The sequence below is a fragment of the Penicillium pulvis genome (assembly GCF_028828015.1).
Source record: "Penicillium pulvis strain IBT 33274 chromosome Unknown contig_7_segment1_segment0, whole genome shotgun sequence".
NCBI classification, from domain to species: domain Eukaryota; kingdom Fungi; phylum Ascomycota; class Eurotiomycetes; order Eurotiales; family Aspergillaceae; genus Penicillium; species Penicillium pulvis.
Window position 1 is genome coordinate 3,146,221 of NW_026643079.1, and position 14,800 is coordinate 3,161,020.

The 14,800-nt window shown below is 47.6% G+C and overlaps 6 protein-coding genes across 6 annotated transcripts; 2 read left to right on the top strand and 4 right to left on the bottom strand.

Moving 5' to 3' along the window:
• Window positions 1-27: 27 nt before the first annotated feature.
• Window positions 28-609, top strand: N7503_009141 (uncharacterized protein; the record flags this gene model as incomplete). Its single annotated transcript, XM_057068688.1, has 3 exons — window positions 28-63; window positions 126-192; window positions 242-609. The coding sequence occupies 3 exons, from the start codon at window positions 28-30 to the stop codon at window positions 607-609; spliced, it is 471 nt and encodes a 156-aa protein (XP_056919543.1).
• Window positions 610-1,703: 1,094 nt separating this feature from the next.
• N7503_009142 (uncharacterized protein) lies at window positions 1,704-2,398 on the bottom strand (the record flags this gene model as incomplete). The annotated part of the gene is made up of 3 exons (XM_057068689.1): window positions 1,704-2,056; window positions 2,132-2,198; window positions 2,315-2,398. The coding sequence occupies 3 exons, from the start codon at window positions 2,396-2,398 to the stop codon at window positions 1,704-1,706; spliced, it is 504 nt and encodes a 167-aa protein (XP_056919544.1).
• Window positions 2,399-3,474: 1,076 nt separating this feature from the next.
• N7503_009143 (uncharacterized protein) lies at window positions 3,475-3,786 on the bottom strand (the record flags this gene model as incomplete). Its single annotated transcript, XM_057068690.1, has 1 exon — window positions 3,475-3,786. One exon carries the CDS (start codon window positions 3,784-3,786, stop codon window positions 3,475-3,477), a length of 312 nt encoding a protein of 103 aa, XP_056919545.1.
• Window positions 3,787-5,213: 1,427 nt separating this feature from the next.
• Window positions 5,214-7,703, bottom strand: N7503_009144 (uncharacterized protein; the record flags this gene model as incomplete). Its single annotated transcript, XM_057068691.1, has 3 exons — window positions 5,214-6,755; window positions 6,846-7,403; window positions 7,599-7,703. 3 exons carry the CDS (start codon window positions 7,701-7,703, stop codon window positions 5,214-5,216), a joined length of 2,205 nt encoding a protein of 734 aa, XP_056919546.1.
• A 1,103-nt stretch (window positions 7,704-8,806) lies between these two features.
• On the top strand, window positions 8,807-10,572 carry N7503_009145 (uncharacterized protein; the record flags this gene model as incomplete). Its single annotated transcript, XM_057068692.1, has 4 exons — window positions 8,807-9,055; window positions 9,151-9,645; window positions 9,705-10,381; window positions 10,440-10,572. The coding sequence occupies 4 exons, from the start codon at window positions 8,807-8,809 to the stop codon at window positions 10,570-10,572; spliced, it is 1,554 nt and encodes a 517-aa protein (XP_056919547.1).
• A 3,005-nt stretch (window positions 10,573-13,577) lies between these two features.
• N7503_009146 (fumarylacetoacetate hydrolase family protein) lies at window positions 13,578-14,693 on the bottom strand (the record flags this gene model as incomplete). The annotated part of the gene is made up of 5 exons (XM_057068693.1): window positions 13,578-13,782; window positions 13,838-13,934; window positions 14,005-14,320; window positions 14,376-14,614; window positions 14,666-14,693. The coding sequence occupies 5 exons, from the start codon at window positions 14,691-14,693 to the stop codon at window positions 13,578-13,580; spliced, it is 885 nt and encodes a 294-aa protein (XP_056919548.1).
• Between the last annotated feature and the right edge of the window lie 107 nt (window positions 14,694-14,800).

The following is a 14,800-nucleotide window of genomic DNA, read 5'->3' on the forward strand; positions in this document are numbered from 1 at the left end:
GCTTAAAACGCACCGGTTGCAACCAACATGCCTATCCAATGGGACCGCGAGGCGGATGCCAAGGTATTTAATTCATTCATCTTACTACAGACCCAAAGTAATTCGTTTGCTCACTTCTATACCAGCTTATTAACGCGTTAGCCACGACTGGCTCACCCGACTTCGAAGCCGTCGCCAAGGCGATGGGAGAAGGTATGCTACCTTAACGTTCCATTGCTCCTCCATATTGACAGATTTACAGGAGTGACAGTCTCAGCTATCAAACACCGCCTGGTTCGAATCCGAGAAGCAGCCGGGATCCCATCCGCTCGGGAAGCTAAGAAGAGCAAAGCCAGTACCTCTGCCAAAGTGAAGTCCTCTGATGACCGTCCTTCAGCCAAGTCCACTTCCACCACCACCAACAGCAAAAGCCGCAGTATGAAGAACCCTGCTTCTACCGTTCCTGTTCACGCAGGAAAAGGTATGAAAACCAGCAATGATACATCATCTGTGTCTTCTGGTGCCCGTTCTTGGGGCGGAAAGACTATCTTGAAGTCTGTTACACCTACGGTTGAGGATTATGGTGAAATCAAGAAAGATGAAGAGGATGAAAACTTGTTTTATTTTTGAGTGGATGATGGCTGCTCATGCACGGGGATATAATCGTGTTATTGCCGTGCTGCAGACTGCCAGAGGCGTGTCTGTTTGATCTTTTTTATTTATTTATTATGCTATTTTTGAGTCCTCCTTGTGGATTGTCCGGTAATCTACAACGACTTTATTTGTGACTCCCGTGCTCTTGTTATGGGCTTCCCAGTTATCTACGGTCGCTGTTCATTTATTGTTTCCGAGCTCCTGTTATAGAATAGATTGCTCGGTTATGTGCAGTCACTTTATACTCTGCTACTTTTGAGCATTTGTTGTGGATTGCTCGGTTATTTGCGGCCACCTTTTATCTTGTTTCTTTCGAGCTTTGGTTATGGACTGCTCTGTTATGTGTAGTCAAGAATAGATATCCTGTTGTTCTTGAGTATTTACTATAGATTGTTTTGTTGTCTGCAGTCACTTTTAGAAATACCGAGAAAGCAAGGCCGCCACCGAATAGTAAGCGAAAAGCCCAAAAAGGGATACATTAAGGAGGCAGGTAAAAAAAAGCTTGATTAAATAAGAAAAGGCTGTTAAAAGGCGCCAGAATAGTTTATATTGGTACGTACCCGGATTGGCAAAAATTGATGGAGGAATTCAACACCACATCAGGAGGGGTTGGAGATAATTTAATCAATCAACCCAGTTCAACCCTAATTACCCAATGAGATACAGCTGGAACACATAATTTGATTATGAAGTTCTGGGCGATTTACAATAAGCAATTCTCAATGAGAAAGCGGAAGTATAGCAACCTAGATGGGGTTCGAGACCTCGGAAATTGTTACAAAGCAGTCGAAGTGCAATGGCCGTTGCAGAAGCTAGAATATTCGAGACTCTTTTCATCAACTATGAATATCATTCTGAAAGCCACCCCGGAGATAATCACAGGATAATTAAGATACATGATAAGAGAGACATAACCTTAAAACATGAAATGGTGCGGTGAGTTCAAACAAGGCCTGCGACCCACTACCATGTACAGTCCTGCCATATTTGCATTTCAAACCCCAGAGACAGTCAGCAGCCCTCTTTTCCTATTGATAGCATTGCTTGGTTGAGGCTGCTAACATAATGGCCTAGACAAGGTCGGAGTCGGTATCAGGATCCTCACGGGCAGATCGGTCGGCGTCTGAGCTGGGATCGTTGTTCTGAGGTGACCCTTGAAGCACATCCTTCGGCGAGTCGTGAAGCCCGAAGATATCTGCCTTGGACTTGGTCATTCGCGCAGGCTTCTTGGGTGGGCTGCGCTCCTCGGTGGTGAGAGGGCGCTTGCGGGGTCCCTTTGAGCTGCCGGGAGGGGTCGACTCAGCCTCACCTGCGCTCGTTTCGTCAGGAACGGCGAAGCTCTTGATGGTCCTGGCCTTCATTGACTTGATCCTGGCAATTTGCTCTCTGATCGCACGAGCACTAGGGCTTCCACTCTCCTGGGCTATGATTTATCTTGTAAGTTAATTAAACTTGGAGGACAGAAGATATCGGCCGCTAGAAGTAGAAATAAACTTACGCCATGCATCAGAAATTAGCTGAGCATCAACCTTGATGCTATGGGTCTCAATAAGCTTGGACAGCAGCTAGAGTGGACTTTGTGTCAGTAAAACTTGTCATAAGTACTGGAATGCTGGTTTGTAATTGTACTGAAAGATGGCCAAGTCAAAATTATCAGACAACCACCAGGAAGAATACTTACAATTGCATTGTTATGCTCATCCCATTTCATATTTGGCCGCCATGTCTTGGCAGCCTTGGCCGGCTTCTTTTCAGGAGAAGCCATCTTGGCGACAGTCGTGGCAATCGTTGGTTTGTCAGTGGAAAGTGAGGAAGCAAAGGTGATCTTTGAGAGAGCAGAGTAGAGAAGATTGTTTAGAAGAGAAAGAGTGATGGTAGGAAGGGTGAAAAGATATCGGAAACGTGCGTGGAAGTCAGAAAAACGATGATAAACGATTTCATGTCGTGAAAAGCTATCGACATAGGTGACAGGTCAAACAATGACTAGACCACCTCATGTATTGCCTCTTCCATGAAGCCAGGACTCGATTCTCATATAAAAGCAAGTTATTTGTTGCAGGAATTCGTTTGAAATCCGCGAGTACTTCTCAACTTCTAAGCTTTCGATGACACACGTGACCGTCGAACCCTACCCCAAAGTGCCAATATCCTTAACAAGCAGCGATTACCACTTGACTCGCCGGGATCATTCTGATGAAACACTCATTCTCTCTTTACTGAAAGCAATGTTCATGCATGATATACGGCTTGCTGCTTGAAAAGGCTGGTGTGAGGTCGCACTCATGGAGACAACTCGCGAAAGGGAAGACCATGTAGCTGGATCTCCCGAATCTAGTTCTTGTAGCAGAAGATTCCATTTCATTGATGCATAACATTCATCTTTGTGAGTACTATTAAGTAGTTGGAGAACTGTCTTGCATCAGGAACATCAGCATAAAGTATACAAATTAAGCATATTATACAAGAATACGGATCATGACGGGATTTGAAAAGTAAAACAGGACCTGTGACCCTGACTTTGAGAAAGGCAAGTGAAATCGATTTGAGAATTAAAAGGACTCTTATTCGCTATTCATGATAGATGTCTTTTTTTCAATTGTGTTTCATAATGTGTGAAGTTGAAAAATCTTTCATACAAACTTATTAGGGGTAGTCGGAAGAGAGTCTTGAACCGTTCAAAGTTTTATTTTGGGTATCTAAATCGGAACCTTAGATTCAAAGTCCTGGGGATGTGCACCATCACAGCTGACTCCGCAATCAAAACGCGCCATACAAGTGCTGCAAAGGCTCCATAATCATTCTTTATCGCGTAACTCATCCTGGAGGCTGGTTCCTCATTCCTCACTCAGGAGCTCGATTCTCAAATCTTGCCATAGATCCCGCGATCTGGAGCTTCAACAGACCTAAGGTGTTCTCAATGGCCCGCCGGTGCTCAAGGTTGTCGTCATCGAGCGCGTCGTTAATGTATTGGATCTTGCGTTCGAGATCCTCGACCGCTCCAGAGACTGAACGGCAAAATTCCTTTCTCTTGGCCATTGTTTCAGAGACAGTTCTCTTTGTGCTGTTGCGAACAAGCGGGCGCGGATGGTGAGGAAGACCCTCAGCATCGGCATCTGTTTGAGTTGCTTCAGGATCGGTCAGCTCGTGATTCATTATATTATCGCGAAGACAACAAATACCTAAATAGGCGAAAGACAAAGTTGGAGAAGGGATTGATGGTCGTTCCAAGCACGCAGGGCGGTTATCTGCCTCCCACTTAGCCATGCATCGTCGGCAAGCCTGCCAACCATAGCTGCGGTTAACCTGAGATTCAAAAACGCGTGATGCTTCCATCCAGAAGCTCTTTGGTTGCTCTGAAAAAGTTCCCCAACGAGCCAGATCATGACAAACTTTAACGAGAGTAGATTTCTCATCGTCAGTAAGTTGTTTGCCATGACCAGGAACCTTGTTGAGACCCTGAGGCTGGAACTCATTGGGTGGGCGAGCAGAAAACGTATGGAAAGGCATAGCTGCAGCTTTATGGGTGATATCCTGAACTTTCTAAGAGGGAAGGTTGAAAGAGTTGAGGAATGTGAAGGATGATGAACAGGAAGAAGTTCGCGCTTCGAGATAGATGAGCAGATGGTCGAATCGGGACTAGCGTCCGCTAGGCTGCATCTTAGCTTCCGCCATCTCTGCACGCTATCGTATGTAGCCTCCAGAATGATTATTCTGTTTGGCGGGTTGTTCAATAGGACGTACACATGTATGTGCGTCCCTGATCTCAAGGTTTCGAGTAAATCTTTTCCACTTCCTAGCTTTTCGTACGGTCGCATATGCTTTATAACTTAGTGGCTTATGAAGCCTAGTAAGCTCTATATATGTCGGTGAGATGGGCCAAATCCGGCAATGTTTGATTGAGATATTGTATAATATGTGTGGTATGGTGCCCTTGAAGGAAATATGTAGGCAAGTCTCAACCCTGTAATCTGGCAAAAAACTTGTTGCAGTGCGCGCGCTCCCGAGCTAATTATTAAGGACCATGTAAATAAGCCTTGCTTCAAAAGTGAAGCTAGCAAGAGGTTTGGCAAGTTGATGCGTGATTACCTTATTCCTTGAGCTGGTTTTAATATGCAACTTGCTCAAAAAGCAGGCTTTTACTGATGCCCGCCTGGGGATTGTAAATCCATACAGAGGAGACTGATCGAGGGAGCTTGACGATGCATACAAGAAATGCGGATGATCTTGCTGCGGTAAATGCTGCCCCCTCGACAAATTTTTCTCACCTCCGGGGCTTCAGCGGGTAAAAATGGTATAAGCGGTCATCGGTTCCTGTCATTGTAGACCGCATACTTATCTATCTAGCAATAGAGTAGGTAGATCGATACTGGGAAGAATGGTTGAACCTTTTCAGTCCGTTAAGCTTTCTCTCTCGTATCGAACCAAATAGATTAATACCTAATTCATGTCGTGACTCATTATATGCAATAAGCGTCATATATTTACAACTCGACGCATTAAGATAAACAGAGACCATAGCCAGGTAGATGGAATCTGGTTGAGGAAAGAAGATCCTGACAAGCGGAGTCCAGCTCCAGAGCTTAATGGCAAAGTTGAATCCATTGAGCGACAATATCTTCCATGTCATGGGCGATTCCCCATTGTGATGAAAGACAACGGAAAAGCTTTTGAATGGAATTTAGCTCGTAAAGAAGATTACGAACAGCACCGCCGGCGAAAACAGGGGGTATTCCTTGGTCTGTTGCGACGAAACGCCGTGTTTCCGAGCCAGACGGGGGACGAATATCATCGTGACCTAGATGAAGATCTGAATGGGATAGCAAAGCATCCTGCCAAACAATAGTTCGGGGGAGATTGATGGTAGTTATTCCGGCAAGAGTAAACACAACATAAATCGTAGCAGCAGCAAACAGGGAGCTTGGCATGTGCACGACATGTGCACGGCCACGAGGCAACTGCTCGATGATATCTTGAATAGCGACGGCGTGGAGTACTGCTCGCCTTGCGTCCTCGGTGTTGGCCCATTTGATGAGGTCAAACCCGGGCCGGGTTGTTCGACAACCACCAGATACATATTGTGGAATGTCCCAACGGGAACAGACATGACGGGATAAAACTGTTGAGTTGACCATTGTATCCAGGCAGACAGTGTGCCAGCGCAAAAGTATCTCTAGTCTTTCCGCGGCGGAGAAATGGAGACTCATAGATATAGTCTCGTGAACTTGAGCCAATGCTCTGCGTACATCGGACTGGCCGGGAACGCCCACTGCCAAGTCATGATCATCACCATCGGAAATCAAGGACTGAAGGCCCTCCAATACTACTCGAAGAGCGAAGGCAGAGAATTGGTAGTCGAGGGCTCTGAAGTTGCCAACAGGCGGGAATAAGGACCGGAAGACGACTCGGAAGGAGGATTGATCGGGTTTTTGCGAGTGCATATGTGCCAACCACTCATCAGGGCTGCTCGCATCGAAAGCCGGTTCGCTGCTAGGGAGTATTAAGGAATTCGACACATGTCGGGCCGATGCTCCGTCACCAGACATTTGGGCTACAAGACCATCAAGCACGTAGTATGCAAGCAAAGCACGCTGCTGTATTTCCCGCGCAGCCCATATCCGCCACTGGTGTTCTTTTTCAGCAGCAGGAGCATCGTTGGAAGGCAGGTTCTCCATCGAGTAGGGCTCACTGTCATACATTCCACAGTGCCGAGCCCAGAAGAAGCCTAATGGGCGGAACACTTGGCTTGTGGTCCGAACTGCACGATTCCTGGATAGTGCTCCGTATATTTGACCGAGAAGTGCAGTGATCATCAACTGCACACCCTTGCACGTGTCATAAGGGCCGTTATGGGTGATTAAGGATTGCCATGAGGTGGCGATAGCAGTATGTGCAAGCCGCCATAAAGCTTCTCCTTTTGCAACAGCATCACTAGGGCCAAGATACAAGGAGCCTATGGCGATGGCATTGAGGAGTAGGGCATGAGTGCATTCTCGGAATACAAAGGTAGCTCGGTGTAGTATAGGGAATGTTGGGATGAAACGGACAAAGAACATGTGAAGACACTCATCTAGAAAGACGGATGTGATGGAGGTGGCTTTGACGGCAGCGGTGACGCTTGAGGACTAGTATCATCATTAGCACTTCCTTCTATCGGTATATCTACGACCGAGGCTTGAATTTTGGTGCCTAAGATAGGGGCTAAAGGCACCTACCGAGCTATTGATCATTTCCGTCACATCCCGCACGGCCTGGTGTCCACCACCAGAGGGAATAGCGCCGATCGATGAACTGCGATCGTCAAATGAATTGGGCGATCCAAAGTTCATGCCATTAATGTCCTGTACGACGGGCGGGAATGGTAGTGTCCCCAACGGCATCTGCCATTGATCAGTGGTATCTGAAGACATGAGACTCTGGAATAGATTCTCCGAGTCTGGCCAGACCAGAGCGAAATCCATGTCGGATGCAACATTGTGCATGCCGGGATGATGCACAGATTGGGACTCATCCCATGACCTACTAGTCGCAGAAGTAGAAGCTGGGCCCGCTGGGGACGCACTGCTTGATTCCCACGAAGCCATTGAATCTAGAGATGCAGATGGGGGAACTGAGGCTGAACTTGGGCCATCCTTTGCGTTCATATCACGCTGATGCAACTTCTCATGCCGAGTAAGGGCATCCTGCCGGGCGAACGGCCGGCGACATTCCTTACAGACATAAGGCTTAGATCCGGTGTCTGTATAGCCATTTCCGGTCAGCCGACGGATTCTCTCGGAATCGGTAATATAGGAAATGGCATGACCGGCATAATAACGATAAAAATAAAACAAATGCACGAATAAAGGGGAGCAAATAAGCACTTACGGCACCGCTCATGCCTCTAAACCGGTGTTAGTTCTATTTTGCCTCTTGGTATCTAGTTGGGGAGCTGCCCCTCAAAATCGTGGGGACGGGAGACAACTTACTCTTAGATGTTCGGCTTTAGTAAATCCTTTTTGGCAAACGCGACACACCAGTTTCTTTACCCCTGCAGACGCCGGAGGTACCGTCATGATCTCCATTGACGCCATCTGATTTACCTTGGGGCTGAAGGGGGAGTGTGGGAGGACAAAGTGGTGAAGGGAAGAGAAAGTGGTGATGTGGGGATTTGTGGGGATGTGGCACTATCTTCTTCCCTCTGCGCGTTCTCTCTCCGCGCAACTGAAAACTGGGGCGTGGGGGATTACGAATCCCTTCCCAATCCCTTACACCGGAGATGGGAATTGAGGAGACTGGGGAGAAAAAAAAAATGGGGGCCCGTCAATCTGTTTGGTTCCCACCAGGAAGGATGCAGTGCACTGGGTAGGAAACAGGAGCGTGGTTCCAACCCATCCAGTGTGTGGCTCCATTATCTGCTTCAGGTTTGCTCCCGCTGACAGACGGTTCCCTATCTGCCGCTTCATTTTACCCCCTGGGTCACTTAGTGACACTACAATAGCCAATGGTAAAGGCCACTAACCATGGATGCCGAGGCCGAGATCCTCCCCAGATAGAAAAACATGGTCAACGCTGGATAGTCTGGAGTAATCTATGGGGAAAAAGTGCAGCCAAGACCCTTCGCTGTCACGGTTCGGTAATTAACCGTGCGTGAGCATGCCGCATGACCAGCAAAAGGCTGTTTCGGCTAGCCGTTCTCAAGTGCCAGAGTGTTCGGTGACTAATCTTTATGACATGGAATGCCGTAACAACTCGCTCCTGACTCGCCGATCCCGATGGAGAGAGTCCACTCGGTGGGCCGTGGAGACCCTCCGCATTTCTCTCCAGGCGAGCCGAGCCCGGCAAAAGATACCCCAGGCCGTATCTCCGGACATTTGTGAACTTAGCGTCGTTATGCACACTCACCGGCCCTATTCTCGGCACGCCACATAGCCTTGGTTTAAGCCTTTTCGCCTCGCCCAACGGCATATGGGTGAATTTTCCCCCAGGTTAATCAGTCATCCATTTTCCTCTTGGCTCCTTATTTTCCTCCAAGCCCTTTTGGCATACTTGTACTCGTAGTTCCTTTCCACCCCATCCCTTGTACCACGCCCTTCCCAAATATCATCCCATACCACTCAAGCCAACAACGTTGGAAGGATCTCTAAGCGTCTCTACTGGGATTGCTTCCTCTTCCCCCTCAACCGGTGTCGCCACAATGACATCCTATGAGTTACACGCAAGCTCTTCTCGGGCAGAACAGTTCGAGGAAAACCCTGGCTCTAAGGCCGATATTGACCTCGTCGAGAGAGCTGGCGCTGGTCAAGCCGCCACTTACGAAGAGTCTGTGGCAGCGCGTCTTCCAAAAGCCCATCGGGATTATCTGCTCCAACGCCATGGCACATTGGAACTTGACCCGATCCCTAGCATGGGTGCAGCCGATCCGTACAATTGGCCCGAATGGAAGGTGAGTTGCATCCCTTGAAAAAACCGCTCCGGGAATTCCGGGGAGGACTGGACCACATGTGAAAACAAACCAGACACTAATGCAGGAACATATAGAAAATGGCAAACCTCATCCTTGTAGCTTTCCACGCTTGCATGGGTACATTTACCGCCGCCGCCATTATTCCGGCTTATTCCATCATTGCCGAAGACCTGGGGATTTCTATCACCACCGCGGCTTACTTGACCTCTCTGCAGATTGCAATTTTGGGAGGTGCTCCCTTCTTCTGGAAACCCCTTTCCAATCGCTTTGGACGCCGACCGATTTTCCTTCTGTCCCTTATTTGCAGTCTAGTGTGTAACGTCGGTTGTGCCAAGAGCAACAGCTATGCATCGCTCGCCGCCTGCCGGGCCCTGGTGGCCTTTTTCATCTCGCCAGCCTCGGCCATTGGCAGTGCGGTGGTCATGGAAACGACATTCAAGAAGGATCGAGCCCGCTATATGGGTATCTGGACACTCATGGTAACACTGGGTGTACCAATTGGACCACTCATCTTCGGATTTGTCACCTACCGTGCTGGTTATGGGTGGGTTTACTGGATCCTAGCTATGGTAAGTGATCATTCCCGTATTAGATGGGATTCCTCAGCTGACTGGAAATGATTCAATAGATCAACGGTGGTCAGTTCATTCTGTATCTTTTCTTCGGACCAGAGACCCGTTACCTGGGCGGCGGTGTCGACTCAACTGAGTCAAACTTCAAGCGCGAGTATATCTCGCTCCGCCGGATTGATCCGACACCCATGACATGGTACGAGTTCATTCGGCCATTAACCATGGCTCGTCACCCGTCCATCCTCATTCCCGCCTGCGCGTATGCGATGATTTTCCTGTTCGGCAGTATTTTGGCAACCGTTGAGGTGCCACAACTGTTGCAAAGCAAGTTCGATTTGAACACTGAGCAGTTGGGTCTCCAGTTCCTTGGTGTCATTATTGGATCCTTGATTGGCGAGCAGCTGGGTGGTGTCATGTCCGACCAGTGGATGAAGCGTGGTGCCCGTGGTCTCGATCGCAAACCTCAGCCAGAATACCGGTTATGGCTTAGCTATTTTGGCTTTGGTTTGACCATCATTGGTGTCATTGTCTTCCTGGTCTGCACCGAGACTTCCGCCACCGGTCACTGGAGCGTGAGTCCCATCATCGGCACGGCCATTGGTGCTGTTGGTAATCAGCTTGTCACCACCGTCATGATCACATATGCCATCGACTGTTTCCCCCAAGAGGCTGCCAGCATTGGTGTGTTTATCACCTTTGTGCGCCAGACTTGGGGTTTCATCGGACCATTCTGGTGAGTTTCCTCCTCCTTGTGTCCCCTTCCCTCCCGCATCGTATTGACTTTTATCCAGGTTCCCATCTATGTTCGATAATGTTGGCGTAGCGCCTGCCGCTGGAATTGCTTGTGCAATGATCGTTGTCGTTAGTGTAATTCCGACCATCTTCTTGCACATCCGTGGAAGGAAAATGCGTCACGAAGAGTAGATTGGCGAGGTTGACTCCTGGATGGGTTTCTCGTTTCTCGTTTTTGATGTTTTGACGGCCGCTTTTCAATTGGGTTTGCGAGCATGTTTTGATGATCAATTGGGTATAAACACATAGAGTGGGCGAAGCGCTTTAGATTGGATGGACTCGGCTCGGGACGAATGTTCTTCGTGACCTATGCCTGTATATAGATGCATGAGCAAGCAATGATTTCATAATTTTCAATATGATTGAACCGATATTCAAATACCTGTTATGGACCTGATAGATTGCCTCATCTTGTCGTCAAAGAATGGACCTTGTTCACTGAAGCATAGATTCGTTGAGCTGTGTGGGTATACACCAACAAGGACATCAGGAAACAAACAGCTCGGAAAGAATAAAGCTATCCATTTCACTGATAATTCTGAACCTCCAGGAAAGGATAGTAATAATTATATCAAGAAGAAAAAACTGAATAGGAGAAAAAAAAACAATATGACCAAGAAAGCTCCGGCATAAACAAAAAGCCGCAGACCGTCTTAACATGTAGTCCGACCGGGACAGGTCGGTGCTCGATCCCGAAAGTGGCCCGTAGCGCCAATGAAACCATCGGCCCCTGACCTAGGCCCACGAAGTTTTCAAATCATGCGATTATCGGCTTCCAGGTTCGGACCTATTCATTCTCTTTTCTCCCGGACATCACTGCCGCTTTGTAGATCCTTGAGCTCTAGATTGTATTTCTACTCTACTTATCTAGTCAAAGACGGCAATCATACGATACCTACAGGCTATAGCCCAGGAGGTAGCAGGTACAAACTACCGGTATGCCGAAAGAATATGACCTAAAATTGACCCAATGTCACATTGCATATGCGTAATTTAGCGCCCATTTCCCGCTTTTACGTATTGATAGGCAGACCGTATTCCCAAAATGCTCAGATTCGGCCTCATACATACTAGTCTCATGATCAATCCTGTTGATTTGTTCTTGGCGCATCTTTGGATTGCTTCAAGTCATGCGGCCAAGATGCCGAGTATGGGCCGAAAACATGCCGGAATTGATTTATCCCGCCAGGGGAAAATATTATACCCGCCCTTTCATACGAGTGATTGGTGGATGATTTCGTATTTCCATCTCGAATACGGAGTACTTCGATGTTTTTTGGCTTGTCTATCTGCTAAATGGCTCTTGGACCTTTAATTTCCGGCAATTTTGCGAAGTATTAGCAACTGGTTTCAAATGGGATAGCCGATATTCGGAGTACGGAGTATGGCTGGTTTGAATGTTGAAAAGGAAAATGCGTGGTGGATGACAGCTTTGGGATCTTCAGCTGGAGGGCAATCTTATGGGTGAGCTTTAGTTGGGTAAATCAAACATCCAAGTGTATGATGTGGTGAAATGGCTTCATATTCCGAGTTTGCGAAGGTTGGCAACCTTCCTTGAAGGACTACTTGTATATATGTGACTAAAACACGAAGCCGTGGAGGTTTAAGGTTCCCAAGCAAGGTTCAAATGTTGTACCTTGCCATCTAAATATGATCTCAAGTGCTATGTAGTACGGCAGATATGTACTGTCAACTGGTGGATCCTTTCTTCCAAGATTTGTGATGCGACCATTCCAACATGCGCATGTATTCTGGCCTGGACTTAGTTCCATGGATGTAAGAATTGAAGTAGATCATCACCAATGATGCAAATTAGAGACTTCATTTCTCGGGGAAATCAATCTATTGATGTTGAGGTATCATTTTTCGTCTAGTTAGGTAGAGAAGCTTAGTCAATGGTGAAATTGCTGCGTTAAATCCCGAAAAGAGATGGCCACAATATATATTCTTCACCGCAGAGAAGGCACGACAGTGCCCAGTCCTGGAACCATTCATGACTCCATACATATAGCAAAAAAGACTCATATGTTTGAACGCTATGAAAAGTAGGTGGCCAACTTGTTAATTCTATCCTGAAACTTTCTGTATAAGAGGTGTCGACGGATGCACTGGACAAGCCAATGCAGACATCCAGACGCTCGCCAGTTTCATCAGGCAGCATTTCGACTGACCCAGGATACAACCCCAAAGCATTTCAAGAGAATTGATGATAGAAGAAAGGCCTGCCAGGATTGCCAGCAATCAACCAAGAGGCACGGAAACGGATCTACTTGTCAAGCATAATGGCGCGCCCGATGGGGAGACTCATCCATCTATCATGTCCAACTGAAAGGGAGTTTCTGTAGCAATCCCCTATTTAGGATAGACTCTCGGCTTCGAACCTGAATAGAACGGTTTAGGATAACTTTAGTATCTAAGGCCAAGCTAATTCCGAACAAGATGATATACCGCAAAAGATGTACTATGTACGAGCTCATCAAAGTGATGCCTTTTTCGCAGCAAGCAATGGTAAAGTACCAGATACATAATGGGATCCAATAATATTATAATCAGACTTATGTCCCTAACACATGCAGAAAAAGTGCTCTATCCCAAAGATTGCCCAAAGCTTAGTCAGTATCTCCAACAGTGTCCCTTAATCCATATTTGCGTGTCAATAATTTATGACATATGTGCGACTAATAATACCCGGATGATCAACTCCCCCGCATCCAAGGGCGCGGAGTGTGGGCCGGACTCTCGCGGCTGTAACTTATTCCGCGCTGGAATAAGTCATATCCCGAATCCAATCGTGATTGGTCGACCAACCCTCAGGTATTCACCTATGAATCATCGACTGAGTCACTGGCTAACCAGTTGGTTTAATAGACATGGTAAGTTTTGAGATCAGCTGCGGCTAATGATCGGTGCAGCGGAGCTATATGCAATATGGAAGTACTGCATAGTGGGTGGCATTTTAAGTGATCTACATGCTGCATGCGCCGTGGTTGGCTGACAGGTGTCAGAACTCTATGTTTGTTCTAGAAGTCTCAAGTGCATATTTTAGGTATCTACCTGGATATAGATATATACAAAACCAAGGTCTTTCCCCCTCAAGTCAATTCCTCGTATACAATCATTTATAACGTCGTCACTAATCACTGGTGCTCAATCTTGTTGATCAAGGTACCAACGTGGGGAAGCAGCTCGACGGCGAAGTTGTCGCCAGCCTTAATGAACTGCTTGGGGTTCTTGGCAGCACCAACACCGGGAGGAGTACCAGTCAAAATAATGGTACCCGCGCGCAGAGTAGTGCCCTGGGTAAGGAAGGCGATGAGCTGGGGAACGGTGAAGATCAAATCACTGTACTTTGTGATTAGCGTTTATCTTTATATGAGTTGGATTGGCGAGCACGTACGTGAGAGGGCAGTCCTGCATGACATCTCCGTTCTTAAGACCGCGAATGTGCAGCTTGCTAACATCGGGGATGAGCTTGGAGGAGACGAGAGTAGGTCCTGATTGTTAGGTCAGCAAATGATACTTTATAGTCTCTTAACGAGAGACTAGACGATGGGGGAATCATACCAATGGGGCATGAGCCATCGAAACCCTTGGAGAAGCACCACTGGGTCTGGTTCATCTGGTAGGTACGGCTGGAAACATCGTTGGCAGCAGTGTAACCGAGAACGTAGTCAAGAGCCTCAGACTCAGGCACATCCTTTGCATCGCGACCAATGACAATGACCATCTCAGACTCGTAGTCACCGGTGTTATCGGTCTGTGTGATCTTGGGCAGAACAGTAGGAGCGGGGTAAGGATCAGCGAGGGCTGCAGAAGGCTTAATGAACAGAGTAGGCACATCTGGGATGGGCATGAACATCTCCTTAGCATGTGAAGTGTACTATCGGCCGTGTCAGAATACGATTTACCATATTGGCTATTCAGGCAACACTTACGTTCAAGCCAACGCAGCGGATGGCTCCAACCTCCTGCTCTGCGAGAGGAGAGAGCAGACGCTCAATAACCTCAGTACCGGTGGTGGCCTTACCAGGGGCCAAAACGGTGGTACCGGTGAAAGGGCGCACAGAGACCTCCTGGCCCTTGTACAGAGCCAAACCCACATCGAGTTCAGCGTCAACAGGCTCTCCGATGAGAATCTTGGAGGGGTCCGACTTGGGAACGAAGCGCACAAGGCCTGCAATGGTCAGTCCCAACCGTCAATGCCATCGAAACAGAATTCACTCACGCGAGAAGGTAGATGCGATATCAGACATGGTGGAAAATATGCAGGAATGTAGAATTACCGAGGGGAAGGTACAACAGGAAGCTTGCGACTCTTGTACTCGTTCTTATCGGGCCGATAAAGCGGAGTAAATCTAAG